We start from the raw sequence: 16,714 nt of genomic DNA on the forward strand, positions 1-16,714 counted from the left end.
CCGTGGTGCCGCTGCAAAATAGGCTCGGAAGGAACTTGTTTTGGTGGAACATGTGTACACGTGTAAGTCTAGCTAGCAGTCTGGATTTACCCTGAAGAGATCTGAGAAAAGGTTAACCATAGTCCTAAATAGACCAGAGTTTAAAATGCCAACACAAAGGAAACCAAAGGCAACGGATATCCGGCCTAAATGAGTGAAATCCAGACAATTTTCTGGGAGCAACGGAGCAATCCCGGATGTGGACCATCAAGGATATTGACTAGGTAAGGTAAAAAAATATATGAACCTGGCTCTAAAGAAACATCGATGACCAGACTTGAGACATGGAGGGAGGACTTAAAAGAGGACATTTCGGAAAAGGATTGGTAGGGGGAGACCTGTGACACATCTCAGAAACAGCAAACATTAATTTAAAGATAATCTAATATAATTGGCTGATGCAGACATACACAACTCCTGTCAAATTAAATAAATACAACAGTAATATACCTGACCTTTGTTTTAAATGCAATGAGGCTAAAGGACCTTTTATGCACTGTGTCTGGGAGTGTGGGTAGAGTGTATAGTATAATTTGGGTCTAGTATGACATTACATGCAGTTTCAAATTACAGCATAATTTAGGAATATGGTATCTAATTAGGCTATAACTGTTTGTTTGTTTACTGCCTAATATCTGTCTTATTACATCTTATTATTGTACTGTAAAATAAAGTGCGGACCTTGTTGCTTATTCACAGATGACTTTGTTTGTACGTATCCTGGCGTTTTTTGAGAATACTGCAACGAACAATACATTAAACGTCTCTGTGCATGCTCGTAGCTAGCGCGCCATCCATGGAGGCCCGCGCCATGGTGTCACGCAGAGTTATAAACAAAGCTTTATGCCAATGTACTGTAGTGGCATACGTTACCATCAGCTACTTTTCGATCTCGGCGACACTCATTTTTTGGTCTAGTTTAGTCAGCTTTTTCATTGAATCAGAGAGAAACTTTGAGAAAAGGGATACACAATAAACATATCTATGTATATACATATATACGGTATGTATGTATGTACTTTATGTACTGAATTTAAAGAACAGAAAAGAAGAAGCAGGTTTCACTCTGTATGCTGATGTCGTAATGGCATTATCTTATCTGACTTGAAACTACAGTTGTCCAGGGCAGATAGATCGGATAGTTCCCATAATGATCTGAAAGAGTAAACACACTGAGGACCATTGTCCTTCGTACTCCAGACAGAGGCCTTCAGCTGATGATGAAGAGCTCCAACTGACCCTCAGATCTGTTGACTCTAAACTGACCTCAGATGTGTTGACTCTAAACTAAGAGTATAAATTCAGTCTGTGGGGTGAATTGCCTCCACTCTCTCCCTCACTGTCTATTGGGGATCAGATGATGAAGGCTGTTCAGTCTGCCGCTCTGTCTCTGATGATGATGATGATGATGATGGTCTCTGCTGGTCCTCTTCCTGCTTCATTCGACAGGTGAGCTTTAAACGCGTGTTTAAATATGAATCTCTGGTCAGAAGATAAAAGTAGAGGATGGATGGAAAGTTTGTGGTGCAGGGAATCAATTCCCCCCAAAGAAAGTTTTTCAAAGAAAAAGGTAAGAAAATTCCTGCACACATTCGTCACCTCTGCATTGGTTCATTTATTTGGTTGACGTTTCGGTGACAAGGACCTTTGCCATGTCTAGATACCCAGAGGTCAGGAACCTTTACTATCCAAAGAGCCATTTTTTGCCCCCAAAAAAAAAAAGGTATCTGTCTTGAGCCACAAACAGATTTGAAACATATAATGAAGGTAACAGTCTATTTAAGTGTAAACTAGCCTAGTAGGTCTAAATGAGCATTCATTAATATGTTTGTGGCAATTTTTAATGGCCCTGTCTTTGACGGTCATTGTGGAGAGGGTTATATCATACATTTTTTACACTTTTCAAAAGGAGGGAAACAGGGGGAACAGACTTCTACGCCTCACCCGGCTGTATGTGTACGTAAGCTATGATGCACGTTTTCGATGACTGAAATGTTATGTAGCCTAAATGGAGAATGAAGAAATCACTTTATGCCTACAACATTAATACAACCAAAAAAAACGAAGCCATTATTCATTTCCATATAAAAAACAATTTAAAAGCCAGAGATGACAAGTGTTTTCTTTGGAAACAGAAGATAAAAGTAGAAAAGTACATGTGAAGATTTTATCTGTGTGTAGGCATGATGATCTGAATGCTGACACTTCTCACCTGCTGAAGATCAGAGAGGAAAACTCCACCAGGTGAGTCATGACATCGTCTTTATCTCCACAACATGATGAGAAAATATTGTCATCATAAAATGTGAACATTGACAAAGGTAAAAGAAATAATTATGTGAAACACTCCTGGTAATTACATTATATCATGATGTCATTGCTGAAAAGAGACAGAAATAGTGTGAGAAAAAATCTTGTAGGATGTTAAATCATTTTAGGAAAAGTTCACAGTTATGATCTTATCTTGTGACAAACACCAGTCTAACATGACATATTTATGACAAGGTAAATATTAATAATTAGTAAGTTATAGAGTGTGGTCTATACCTACTCTATCTATAAAGTGACCTGGGATAACATCGGTTATGATTTATAAAACTATGAAGTTCAATTGAAATGTCTTGTGATAATATTAATGACTTAGTGACAGAAATCTGACTCATCGTTAATCTCTAAGTTCAGAATCATGTTTGTAAATACAGTTACAAGAATAAATCTTAAAATACAAATGAATATAGGTTTAATTTTGTCTTCTGTAAAACACTGCTGAAATAATCGGTTTCTTGTTTCATCAGCAGGTTTGAGTCCCGTCAACACGTCAACAACACAGAGGATGACGCAAGGTCACAAAAATACACAACACATACACAATAATACACACACGCAGACTGACAATATGGCCTATTGTGTCACTTGATGTTGTTACGCCCCGTAGCTATGGGTATCAGGACATAAACATAAAACCAAATGTAACTGGTATTTGAAAGGATATTTATTTTAGAATCAGGCAAAGTTAACAACAGAGCTTACAAATGGAAAAATGGGCCGATGGGTGCTGTGGAAATAAACAACGAATATAACAAAAAGAGATCCTCAAAGGGAAGACTATTTCTACACTTACAAGAAAACAAAAGGTTAAACAAAAATCCTCTCTAACTAAATGTACTTTGTAAAACAAAACACAATACTCACAGCACCCCTGAACCTAATGTGACTAAACAAGACAAACCTGTGAAATGCAAAGGTGGTATCAATTTTTAAAGCTCAAACCTTGGCCCACTTCCTCACTCTCTCAAACATTTGCACAAACGAATCTGGTCTGGCAGCTGCCCTCAGCTGCAATCAATCAGGCTTTTTAAACTGGAGGCAGCCTTCCTCAATTGGCCGGTCAGTGGCATGCCGCACCTATCAGTTTCCTCCTCCAGGAACTGGGCGGGACTTCCTTTGTCCATCCAATCCTCAACATGGGATGACACAGCCTGCTTTGCATCTCACATATCACACTCAATTAAACATACACATGAGGGTGCCGATGGCAGCCATAACAATGTGCTGAACTTCATTAGAAAAATCATCAATTTAACCAGTGTTCTTAAAGGTCCAGTGTGTAACGTTTTTAGTTGTTCAATATCAAATCTGTGTTGCCCGTTCACAAACTTGTCCTTTTTCATGAATATTTATTTTTCATAATATTTAATATTGCATGAACTGCGGTAGACACTCCATATTCATGCGCCATCTTGAAATATGTTTGCCGGTAAGGGACATAAAGGACATACTGCTCCGCCTTTCGCGTTTTTCGCTGCCACATGATAAACTGGTAACAAGGTGACAAGGTAATAAGAAAATATTAATAATTAGTAAGTTATAGAGTGTGGTCTAGACCTGCTCTATCTATAAAGTGACCTGGGATAACATCTGTTATGATTTATAAAACTATAATAAAGTTCAATTGAAATGTCTTGTGATAATAACATTAATGACTTAGTGACAGAAATCTCTGACTCATCGTTAACAGATAGATTATTATAAGTATCAATAAGTTCAGAATCATGTTTGTAAATACAGTTACAAGAATAAATCTTAAAATCATAAGATACAAATGTATATATGTTTAATTTTGTCTTCTTTAAAACACTGCTGAAATTATCGGTTTCTTGTTTCGTCAGCAGGTTTGAGTCCCGTCAACACGTCAACAACACAGAGGATGACACAAGGTCACAAAAATACACAAAATACACAACACATACACAGTAATACAAAGTAATACACACACGCAGACTGAGAATATGGCCCATTGATGTGCTGTACTTCATTAGAAAAATCATCAATTTATCCAAAGTGTTCTTAATACTATAAGAAAACATTGCTGCAGCTTTAAGAAAGATGATGTATTTCCTCCTCAGAGACGTGTCATCAAACAACACGGTGGATAACATGGCCGCCTCTACGTTCCAGTACGTAGATTCTTTTTCTCACTTTTTTAATCAGCTTAGATATCTGTTCAAACTCGTCTTTGTTTGTTTTCCAGGTTTGTGTTTCCACAGGACAAAGTGTAAGACTTTTTTATTCATCAGATATTCACTTGTACAGATCTGATTCACCTGTACAGATTTGATTAGATTTGATTTAGTTGTTTATTCCTACCCTTTAATATGATCCACAAAAGCATTTCATAAATTAGCTCCTCTAGTGGTGGCAGAAAATATTCAGAGAACAGTTGTGGTTTTAAAGGGTAACTACCGTTTTTTTCAACCATGGATCCTATTTTCCTATGTTTTTGTGTAAGTGACTGATAGGAACAACAATCTCTGAAACTGGTCCAGTTTTAAGCGTGAACGCTGTAACCGGCAGCCACAGACCGGCTGCAATGTAACCCTATGGGGCAAATGTTCAGCATCAGTTTGATTCACTAAAAGTGATTTTTTTGCCACTAAAAGGCTTAGATTATTATTATTCTCAGTGTCTGACAAAATTATGGAAAGGATCCCTACATAGATAGACCATTTTAAAACCTATTTGATACCTTTCTGTTTAACTAGAAACAACTCTGAAGTCGCTAGCACTAAACCCTCCATAAACATTTAAAACTCCATTTAAAAAAAAAATACTTTTAGCATGTGTAGAGCCAACATATTTTCACATGTAAATCGGTAAACTATGTGTTTATTTCAACCAAAACTAGAGTTGTGATGGTTGGAAAAGTGGAAAGACGACCCTAAACGGTTGTATTTTACAATGATAAAATTACTGCTTACTATTTCTAGCCCTTTTTCCCTTTCCCTAAGTGGCTTAAAATAAAATAAAGGTGAAATGAATAAAATAAATGAAACTAAAGTCTGGTTGGTTTAGCAATGTTTTTATGTTTCTCTTTAACAGAAAGGTTGACCTCCCAAGAAATCCTTTCCATAATGTTGTGAAACAAGCACTTTTGTGAGCATAAATACATGCTGGACAATTGCCCTATTAACTTACATCGTAGCTTGTTTCGCCGCTACTGACTGCAGCAATTTCGCTTAATACTGGACAAATGTTAAAGATTGTTTTTCCCATTAATCACAAGGTTAGACGGATGGATGGGTCAAACAACACAGGACTTTCACCCAGGAGAATGGGGTTTGTGTCCCGCGTGTCACTGAAACGTATATTAAATAAACCCAAATTTAATGAGACTTTTAGGGTGAATAACAAACGCCAAAGGCACATGAGAAAGCTTCCGTATTTTATGCGATGGGATGGTGAGAATGTATTGGCAGAACGTGATGTATCTCCGTTTGTTCTGTAAAGTAAAAAAACTTTACTTTTATTTTCAAACGGAACCCCGGTCTCCTTGGTGAAAGTGCTGTTTGTTTGACACATCCACCACTCCAACCTGCCTCCTTACACAGAAATGTGGTGCTCTTAAGCCCCTGACACACCCGACGGCTGACTGTCGGCAGAAAAGGGAGTCGGACTGATCCGTCGGCTCCCCGAGGTCCAAAAGTGCCTTGGAACACACCGAAGCAACGCGGTCTTGAGCATGCGTGAGACGTAATACAAAAAATTAAAACCAGAAATGACAACGCGTCACGTGGGTCTGGCTTCTCCAGCCGATAGTTCAAAATACGATCTCATATTTTACGAAAGTAGAGACCCAGCAAGTCAGGTCGGCCAAAATGAAGGCCGACAGCTCCTCCGACGGATGACGGCATGGAACACACTGAACAGACTCGAGTCACTGACCTCGCCAGACTGTTCTACTGCCAATTATCGGGTTGGTGTGTCAGGGCCATTATACTTCATCACCTTACTCCCTGCTTTGCTCCCATCATAACTATTATGGCCACTAGGGGGCGCTGCTGCTATAAACTTAAATATAGGTCGTAATGCTGCTTGATCAAACGACTTATGGTAATATTTTTCGGGGGAGGACAGTCTTTCTGATTCATCTGTACAGATGTGATTCACCTGTACAGATCTGATTTACATGTACAAGTAAATATCTAGGTGCTTTGTGAAACAAGGTATTCCTTTCTCTCTTTGTGTTTCAGGGATTTGTCTCTGGGGTACGTATCAATTCAATACAATTTAATTCAATTGTATTTATAGTATCAAATCATAACAAGAGTTATCTCAAGACACTTTACAGATAGAGTAGGTCTAGACCACACTCTATAATAATAATTTACAAAGACCCAACAATCCCAGTAATTCCCCCAAGAGCAAGCATTTAGTGTGACAGTGGCAAGGAAAAACTTCCTTTTAGGGAGAAACCTCGGGTGGTGAGGAAAACTTCCTTTTTTGGGAGAAACCTCGGACAGACCCAGGCTCTTGGTTGGTGGTGTCTGATGGTGCCGGTTGGGAGTGTGATGAACAGTGTCAATAATAGTCACAATAAAGATAATGGAACTATGACTAGAACTAGTAGTTGTAGTAGTTCATGGTGTAGCAGGGCACTGCAGGGCGTTACAGGGTGTAGCAGGACATAGCAGGACGTAGCAGGGTGTAGCAGGGCACTGCAGAGCGTAGCAGGGTGTAGCAGGGCATAGCAGGACCACGTCAACAGCTGCAACCATGATTTAGGTGCCACCCTAATCCAAGGAAAACTATACACCCTCCCCCACTGGTCTAGGCGAACGCTGCAACTCCTCACTCCCTAACTATAAGCTTTATCAAAGAAGAGAGTTTTAAGTTTAGTCTTAAATGTGGTGACGGTATCTGCCCCCCGAACACAGACTGGGAGCTGGTTCCACAGGAGGGGAGCCTGATAGCTAAAGGCTCTGGCTCCCATTCTACTTTTAGAGACTCTTGGAACCTCTAGTTCCTAGAACATAAAATTCCTAGAACCCTTTTTTTCTTGTGTTTCCGACTGGACCAATTTGGGTTCCTCTGGCCGCAGTTCCTGTAACTCTTTCAGCTCCTACTTCAGTGCAGGGTCTTTTTGCTGTTCCCTTTTCAGCATAGGGACCTAGGTCAACGAGGGTTGGGTTTCCGATACAGACAGACCAACAATGGGACAATTTTAACAGTTTTCGCCATCATCACTAAATTCACTTTCACACAAATGTTTTAGGTGAGAAATGAACTGTTTAGATTTCAAATATAGGCAGTCTTGCGAAAATTTATGCCAAATTGACAATTTGCTTCAAAGTTTTTGGAGTTGAGAAGCTCCATGAAGTGAGGCGACAGCCAGCAGGCGACAGCCAGCAGGCGCCTGCCCCGGCCGCTAGCTCATCGCTCAGACAGTCATGCTCAGAGACCCCGCTGTAAGCTGGAGGTCTCTCTGACCGGTCTCGTAAATAAGATGCTTTTATTTCGCCATTGACGGATCGTTTGTTTAAAGGGGTGATAGAATGATTATATAGGGTATTTTACACTGTTCCTTAAGGTCTCCTAATGGGGTATGTAACATTGGTTGGGCTGAAAATTGCCCGAATGCTATTTTATTAGGCCCTTAACTACCCTGTGAATATGGCTCTATTTGTAACAAGAGCTTTTCTTCCAAATATGGTATGCTCATGAATATTCAGAATGAGCTACGTGCTGATTGGTTTGAGCAAACTACATAGAAACACATGGGAGACTCGGCAGCAGGCCTCATATTTCAGACACTGCAAAGTTATACATTGTTTGTCGGGCTATTTCATTATTAAATTCACTTCTGAGACCTTTTTAAGCGAGAAATCAACTATATAAAGGTCAAATATGGGCCGTTTTACGAAAATTGATGGCTAATTGCAAATTTGGTAAGACTGTGTGTCGGAGTTCAGCCGCTGGTGCTGCCTCGCCGCCCGCCGGTGCTGCCTCGCTGCCCGGCCTGCCTTCCTTCACAGACCCCGGCCTTACTTGGAGCTCCGTCACGGCTGGCAGCCCACAGCAGGGACTACCAACACCGCTGCCCTGACAGAGCTCCAGGGCCTTCAACTCCCCTCTTCCTGCTAGCTAAATAGCCCGTTGTGTGAGAGTGAGAGCGCAGTCAGCGAGCTTGTTACACCAGCAATCTTTTACCACATGTTACACACATGTCATGCCACTTATACAACATCTAACTAAATGTCTTATAAAGCTAACGACGGTGTCCGATTTCAAGTTAATGAATATTTGTGAAGACTAAGTGTTTCGTTAGCTGCGACTGTCCCTTCAATCCTAGCTACAAATCACGGATAGTTAGCTTCCTTTTCGCCTTAATTCGAGTATATTTACAGTTTGAATTTTGTCACGCCACTTACACAACTAAATGTCTTATAAACCTAACAACGGTGTCCGATTTCAAGTTAATATTTGTGAAGACTAGCTAGCTAGGTGTTTCGTTAGCTGTGACTGTCCCCTCAATCCTAGCTACAAATCACGGATAGTTAGCTTCTTTTTCGCCTTAATTCGAGTATATTTACAGTTTGAATTTTGTCACGCCACTTACACAACATCTAACTAAATGTCTTATAAACCTAACAACGGTGTCCGATTTCAAGTTAATTAATATTTGTGAAGACTAGGTGTTTCGTTAGCTGTGACTGTCCCTTCAATCCTAGCTGCAAATCACGGATAGTTAGGTTCCTTTTCGGCGTAATTTAAGTATATTTACAGTTTGAATTTCGTCACGCCACTTACACAACATCTAACTAAATGTCTTATAAACCTAACAACGGTGTCCGATTTCAAGTTAATATTTGTGAAGACTAGCTAGGTGTTTCGTTAGCTGTGACTGTCCCTTCAATCCTAGCTACAAATCACGGATAGTTAGCTTCCTTTTTTGGTGTAATTCACGGGTCCGTGTACTTTAGCGGCCAATGGATTTTCGTTTTGAAAGGAAAAAAACAAAAACGAAAAACGGCCAGTTTCCCAATTACCATTAGTAAATAGGAAAACAAAAAACGGAAAACAACCCATTATTCGTTTTTTGTTTTGATATTAAAAAACGGAAAACGAAAAACTATCTCGTTATCCGATTTTCTTTGATGTGTTTGTAGATGGAACTCGGAAATTAAATTGTGTGTATAAATCTTATTCCTCATTAATTTTTTGGGCGGACCGGAAGCGATCGTAGGTAGTAAGCGGCTGCATACCCGGAAATCATTTGGACATCAATGAGACCATGGACAGTTAGAATTATACGGACGTAAAAATGTTTTTAGACGAGTATGCTAGTTTTATATTAGAAAACCGAAAGGATGGGATGTCTTGTGGGGATATAGCAGCTGCGTTGGGTTCACAGTTTGGAACGATACGGGGGTTTTCTGAGAGGAGTGTGCGGAGGTGGTGTGCTCAGCAGGGACTTGTGGCGAAACACAAGTTGACTTTTATTATGAAGTGGTCACAGGAGATTAGCGCTGACTGCTCTCATTCATCAAAAATGAGTCTACACAACAAGACAACCATCATAGTCTAATAATAATAATAATAATGAAGCGAAAACATTTTCAAAAGTTCTCATTTTCACATAAAAGGTCTCTAACGTTGTTTTGCGCCATTGCTTTGGCAAATATCTGTCAAACAAACTAAAATCGAAACCATGATTTGGCTTTCCCTTATCAAATCGCAAAAGACTCCGATTTAATAAAACAATATCTGTCAAACAAACAGGGCTATAATTAGTATAAATAAGATATAAAATCAATATAAATGTGATTTTTGGAGGTTAAAAAGCAACTAAGTAACTCTACATTTTAAATTAAACTGGCCGTTTTTCGTTTTTGTTTTTTTCCTTTCAAAACGAAAATCCGTTGGCCGCCAAGTACACGGACCTTCAAGTATATTTACAGTTTGAATTTCGTCACGCCACGTTTACAACATCTAACTAAATGTCTTATAAAGCTGTCCGATTTCAAGTTAATGAATATTTGTGAATTTCAGAGGAATTCTAAGAGGAGGCTAGCTAGCTAGCTCTCATTGATAGAGCTACATCCAGCCGCAGGCTCTATCAATGAGACTCGCGGACAAGCGGCGTTTATTTCCCCAATCGTTTGTTTAAATAACTCAACACATTATAATTACACACATTAAAAGATTAACTGGAACCTGTGGTAAGAGATTGCTGGTGTAACAAGCTCGCTGACCACGCTCTCACTCACACACTCCGGGCATTTAGCTAGCAGTGACTCTGCGCGGGTATGGAGTGCTGTGGGCTGCCAGCCGTAACGGAGCTCACTCGAGCTCACAGCAGGCCGGGGTCTGTGAAGGAAGGCAGGCCGGGTGGCGAGGCAACAACACAGGCAGCACCGGCCGCTTAATTCCAACCCACAGTCAGACAAAATTTGCAATTAGCCATCCATTTTCGTAAAACGGCCCATATTTGAGCTTTACATAGTTGATTTCTCGCATAAAAAAGTTTCAGAAGTGAATTTTGTAATGGAAGAGCAGAGATCTGCGCGACCTAGATTCAGAAGACTACCTGAAGACTACTTAAGTGCCCCAAATGTAAATGTTGGGGCGTGACTGTTCTCTTAATACACCCACGGCCATGACAAAGTTTCCGGATTTTGAGATGCTTACGCAAGCAACTAGCTTTGTTGAGATTCGCCCGTTTTCAGTGGCAGTTTCAAAATATGAGATTTTCATAGTAAAGGGGTGTCAATGGGATTTTGAGCTTCTATGTATGTCCTATTTATCCACTGAACTGTCGTTATTCAACTATGACAGGGTAAAATCGGTTTTGCATTCTATCACCCCTTTAAATATCACAACACAGTTGAGATACCCGTTTCTCTTCAGGAGACTTGTTTAAATTCTGACAAATATGCTATATACATTAGATTTAGTATTTAGTTCATACTTTCTTTTGTGCATTTGTTTTCTGATTTTAACGCTATAAAGACCGTTGCCGTGCTTACATTACTCCCTTACCCCTCCTATAGTCCCTATGGCCACTTGGCCAGTGCGAATGCAAATGGAAAAAAAACGGTTTTGGGGGAGAGTAGTTAGTAGATCTGCTTAGAAGTGGACTTTTCCTATAACTATATTCGTGTAACTACTTGGTTGGAAAGCAGCTTAACTCTGCATTCTGGAAGCGCAGTGCTCTAGTGGAACAATAAGGTACTATGAGCCCTTCAAGATATGATGGTGCTTGACATTTAGAGCTTTGTAGGTCAGGAGAAGGATTTTAAATTCAATCCTGTATTTTACAGGAAGCCAATGCATAGAAGCTAATACAGGAGAAATATGATCTCTTTTCTTAGTTCTTGTCAGAACACGCGCTGCAGCATTCTGGATCAACTGGAGAGTCTTAAGTGACTTATTTGAGCAACCTGATATTAAGAAATTACAGTAGTCCAGCCTGGAAGTAACAAATGCATGGACTACTTTTTCAGCATCGTTTTGAGACAGAATGTGCCTAATTTTGGCAATTTTACGAAGTTGAAAAAAGGCTGTTCTTGAGGTTTGCTTTAAGTGGGCGTTGAAGGATATATCCTGATCAAAAATAACTCCTAGATTTCTGACAGTAGTGCTGGAGGCCAGTGCAATGCCATCCAGAGTAGCTATATCTTTAGATAATGAGATTAAGAGGTGTTTAGGGCCCAGCACAATAACTTTTTTAAATTTTGTCTGAGTTTAACATCAGAAAATTGTAGGTCATCCATTATATCTTTAATGCATGCTTGAAGTTTAACTAACTAACTGGTTGCGTCTGGTATCACTGCACGACTTTATGTGTGTCCTTTGACATCTGTGAAATAATGTGATTGGCTGAGGGAAACAGCAGTGTACGGATCACAGAACCTCCTGATGATATCATTGTCTCTGATATCCATTCAGAATAAACGTTCATAAATCCACTTAGAAAATCTGTCTGTCTCACCAATACACTGTAAAAATAATGGACGTAGCATTTGTGATGGCACCCATTGGTTTGTGGACTGCCCTTTTGAAGCCTTGAGTTTGTCACCATCTCTCACTAAAATGTCCCAGTTTACACCAGCCACTATGAAATTGTCCCGGTTGTCAGCGATTACATAGCCGACGTGGTCTTATTATAGCCCAATCATTAACTAAACCCATGTAGAAAGACTAATAAAGCGTCCAGCGTATGATTTTAACAATGTGTATGTGTGTCAGTCAATCATAGCGGTCTGCGTCTGCATAATCTGTGCAGCCAGTGTTACAGTGTATATTTGTAAACATTGTTGCAATGCCTCTTCTTATCTGTCTCGCTTTAACCAGTCCCTCCAGGATTTCGCAGCCTTTTTTCAGATTGTTGCGGCCCAAAATACCTGATTTTGCGGGAGTTGTCCTCAATTTAGGTCATAGGGTCGTCTCAGCTCCGGTTTTTCCTGCATCCACCGTGTGTGTGTATGTGTGTGCGTGCTTCAGTCGTGGGGGGAACTGAGCAACAGCCCCGCCCGCTGCAGAGAGCCCTCATAATTGAAACAGCAGCAGCTTCAGCGACCTGTGTCCACGTTGTCAACATAAGACCTGTGGCGTTAGTGCTCCTTTTGTACCATAATTTTATTGAATGAAATATTAAGATTCTCTCCTACGCGATGGGTGGGTTTTTGTTACGTTACGCACAAAGCTAACTGGCTATAGTTAGCCTGTACGTATGCTAGCGGACATTAGCTAACGTTGCAACGTTGAAACTCTAGCGGCAGTAGAGTTTCGGCGAGCTAACCACAACAGTGTTGTCGCCCTCTTGCCCACAATCAACCTCTTCTGCTAAAATAATAATAACAATAAGGAAAGCTTCAATACTTAAGGTTGTTGCAGTAGTGGCCAGTTTACCAATCTGGCTTTCTGCCTCCAGTATGCGCACTCACCCAGTAATGTTTGTAAACAGGAAACCTGTGTATAGTCTTTTTTTTTTATTTTAAAATAAATGGGACCATAATTTACAAAATGAACACCATGCTATATTGAAAAAGATTTGAAACTAGCGATCGAGACCATAAACTCATTATGAAAATGTTTACTGAGGTACCGAAAGCTTCATCCATTATTTTAAATTAGTCCAGAAAAATACTTTGCACCGTCTACAACGTGAGACAGGTGTGTCGGACGGGGACAAGCAGGTCAAAAGTTGCAAAGAAAACTCCTGCACTGTCTTACTTGCAAAACATATTTTGCATTTAATAGTAGGCAACGTTTCAGTACTAGACCATCTTCAGGCAAATAGTGTTGCATCCTGAGAAGCCATCTTTTCTAGGAGGTGGTTTTTGTGCACATATCAACAACTTTGACATGAAATCTTGCATAAATACATAACATTCATCCACATAACCATTTCTATAGCGAGAGCTTAAAGTCTGTAGTCTTACCAATGGTCTCCATGTTTACATATCTCACCTGTGGTCTCCATGTTTACCTGTCTCACATGTGGTTTCACCTGTCTCACTTCAGCGTGATTAAAATTAGATGCGCCCTCTCCACCTGTCTGACCGCGAACCTCGCCGCCTCCCTGCAGGGTGGGGAAGAGACAGCTGGCGGCGCCACCACCGACCCATTCGGCATCGGAAAGAAGTGACAGGAAGCAGCTGTTAAAACAGTCATCCTAATCATCATCATCCATAGTTATATATATAGATACATAGATAACATATTTGGCTTCTGAGATCTTGGGATGGACAACTGACCTGTTCTGCCCATAAAGACTCATAGAAAAAATACTTTTCTGCTGCTTTTGGATGTTGATGCAAAAGAAATTCCAAACTAAGCAACACTGAATAACGGTTTACAATATTTTACTGTTATGAATGTATTAGAATTTAATTTCACAAGAGGTAACGTTAATCCTTCTTGTGATGACCCTGTGGTTGTCCCTGTGGTATGCTGTTTTGGTGTGTGTTTAACTGTGTTCCAGGGTGCCTGTAGGCGGAGCCAAGGCCAGAGGAGATGTGGCACATCTGTACGGCCTGGCTCACATGAATTTAAGATGGCTGCAGACTCTGCTCTGGTCTCTCTCTTCACCATACACCACCCTGGGGACACTCCAGCACTTCATTTATTTGTTATACTCTTTTTTTTTTTTTTTTTCTTTTACACACACTTCATGTTACACTCACTCATTTGTAGTTTGGCCAAATAAAGCCTTTAAGTACAGTATATGTTTGTGTGAGCTTACTCTTTTGTTTAAAGAAGGAGCCAACTTGTAACAATCTTTTAAGCCAACATAAAGTTGACTGTAAAATGACTGTCCTGATACTGATTTAAGCTAATGCTAGCTTGTGTCAGTTAAAGCATTTTTTATTAAAGTAATTACTAATATATCAGTAAGATGCCATTGTTTTAACGTGTGTTATTGAAGCGGCAGCTCTGTGGCTGAACTGCAGGTCCTTGACTGGCCACTTGAGGTGAGTCAATCGCCATCTTAAAGCCGCGTACTGCGACTAGCTACACAAGATATTTTGTTTGAAAACCTGCATTGTTAATTTAACCAAGTATCCTGTATCATGAATATGTGCTGGCATTTGTAGCAAAGCAGTAGCCTGGTTGACACCAGACGCTTCTCATTTGTAACAGAGTGGGTCTGGGCAAGCTTCATTCACAGCCCATTGTGGTGTATGTAGTAACGATGGTGCGTTGCTGTGTGGAGAGGAATCCGCCGACACTGTTTCTTGATTATAAAAGTTTATTTACATCACAGAATTCAGCATCAATTTACAAGCTCTGAAGAGCCCGGAGAGCAACAGTTTTCCCAATTCTCCAATGGTCACTCTCAAGTTCTTTGTGTGAAGAACGCATATATGCTTCATAAATTGGGTGGGATCAATAATTGACCAATGGCTACAAGCCAACTGGCCTTCTTTTCAACAAGGACATTTCTAACTTGGGGGCCCCACTGATAACACCTTCCAGATGTTTCCTGTGGCCCTTTCCTATAGAAGTGTCCTCTGAAAGTAGAGTTCATTTGAGGTCCTCATGCCATCTTAAGTACAAGTCATAACTGTTCAGATAAACCTTAAATACAAGTTATATAGAATGGTCAGATAATAATACACTTCACCATTTCCAAAGGGGTGTCACCAATGGACGCCGCTCAAATGCCTCTGGGCATTGCATAGTCCTTCAAACAATCAGACCAACGATCCGGGTGACGTAGCAGCAACAGCGGCATAAAAGGGTTGCTGCGCTTCAGTGGCCGTCATGTTGAATATAAACAAAAAGCTGCTTGCTGTCACTGCGCTATTGTCATCATGTAAAGCGCGCCTCAACGGTTGTGATTGGTGCCTCGATTTGGAAAAATTTGAAATGGGCTTGAATGGGCTCTTGGCCAGACTTACTTGCAGAGAAAATCTCAAATTTACCGGAAGTTCGTCAGGGTTTTCCCAGGCTAGCAAAGCAGGATCTTCAGCAAAAAATTATGATTTTCATTGTGGATAGACCTATTGCCTCTATAAACATACATGCAATAAGAAGCACGGCATGTCCGTCCCAAAATGTAATCCCATCCCTCCAATTATCAACTGCAACCAATGCCGTATCTACGTAGTCTATATGTATGGGTGAAGCCCATCTGTCATCTGCTCCTCTGCTCACTGCTGTGTTTGGGGGTGTTGTCAGGGAGTGATATGGGGAGACAACATGCGATTTCTTTTGATAGGAAGTGTGCATTTGACCTCTGAGGAAACTTACTACAGACAGCTAGTTATTAAGATAAGTACTTACTTTGCTTGGGTTCTGCTGCTTTTTCAGCTTTTTCTACCTCTGCTGTGTATGTTTGCTGGATTTGCTGTGTTTTTTGGCAAGAATTTAGTGGTTTTACTTAAAGTTACTGAAACTGCTTAGTTTCAATCTAGCTAAGTGTGAGTGTTTGTTGTTGGGAGTGTATTTTTAACGACTTTGCAAGTGCTTTGTTGATTGATTAGCTGGGTGGGGCCTCCACAGCTGCAGCCAACACCAATCACCTCCTTGTATTTAAAATTGGCATTTACGTGAAGACTCAACGGACGAAGACTCGGAGGACAAAGACAAAGGAGTCTACGCGGGAGTCTTCGTGGAAGGCTAAGTGGGAAGTTAAGTGGGCTTGATATGTCATATCTCTCTTACACTGCTCGGTGTCTTTATCTGGAAATGTGCTGTTTCTCCATTCCTGTCCGTGTATCCTCTCGGAGATACTACAAACCTTGTGTGACAGGATGAGGTTTGCCCCTCCCCCTTACTTGTGCACGAGAGTGCGCACCAGCACACCTGGGGCTCATCCCCTTTATTGGGAGCAGGTGGGGACTCTATTTAAGCCTGTGTGTAGCTTCGTTTTTTGTCTGTCTTCTCC

At 40.5% G+C, this 16,714-nt stretch overlaps 1 protein-coding gene across 6 annotated transcripts; it reads left to right on the plus strand.

Moving 5' to 3' along the window:
* The first annotated feature begins 1,367 nt into the window (after window positions 1–1,367).
* On the plus strand, window positions 1,368–14,706 carry zgc:193726 (uncharacterized protein LOC561161 homolog). Of its 6 annotated transcripts, none has more exons than XM_039807639.1 (8): window positions 1,368–1,488; window positions 2,221–2,283; window positions 2,835–2,882; window positions 4,212–4,256; window positions 4,446–4,496; window positions 4,571–4,594; window positions 6,570–6,584; window positions 13,846–14,704. In XM_039807639.1, the coding sequence occupies exons 1-8, from the start codon at window positions 1,397–1,399 to the stop codon at window positions 13,967–13,969; spliced, it is 462 nt and encodes a 153-aa protein (XP_039663573.1). In that variant the 5' UTR covers window positions 1,368–1,396; the 3' UTR covers window positions 13,970–14,704. The 6 variants fall into 6 exon arrangements, with proteins under 6 accessions (XP_039663573.1, XP_039663574.1, XP_039663578.1 ...); XM_039807640.1 differs by having other exon boundaries at window positions 2,838–2,882; window positions 13,846–14,703; XM_039807644.1 differs by lacking the exon at window positions 2,835–2,882 and having other exon boundaries at window positions 4,209–4,256; window positions 13,846–14,706.
* The last annotated feature ends 2,008 nt before the right edge of the window (window positions 14,707–16,714 follow it).

This window comes from Perca fluviatilis, chromosome 8 (genome assembly GCF_010015445.1).
Source record: "Perca fluviatilis chromosome 8, GENO_Pfluv_1.0, whole genome shotgun sequence".
NCBI classification, from domain to species: domain Eukaryota; kingdom Metazoa; phylum Chordata; class Actinopteri; order Perciformes; family Percidae; genus Perca; species Perca fluviatilis.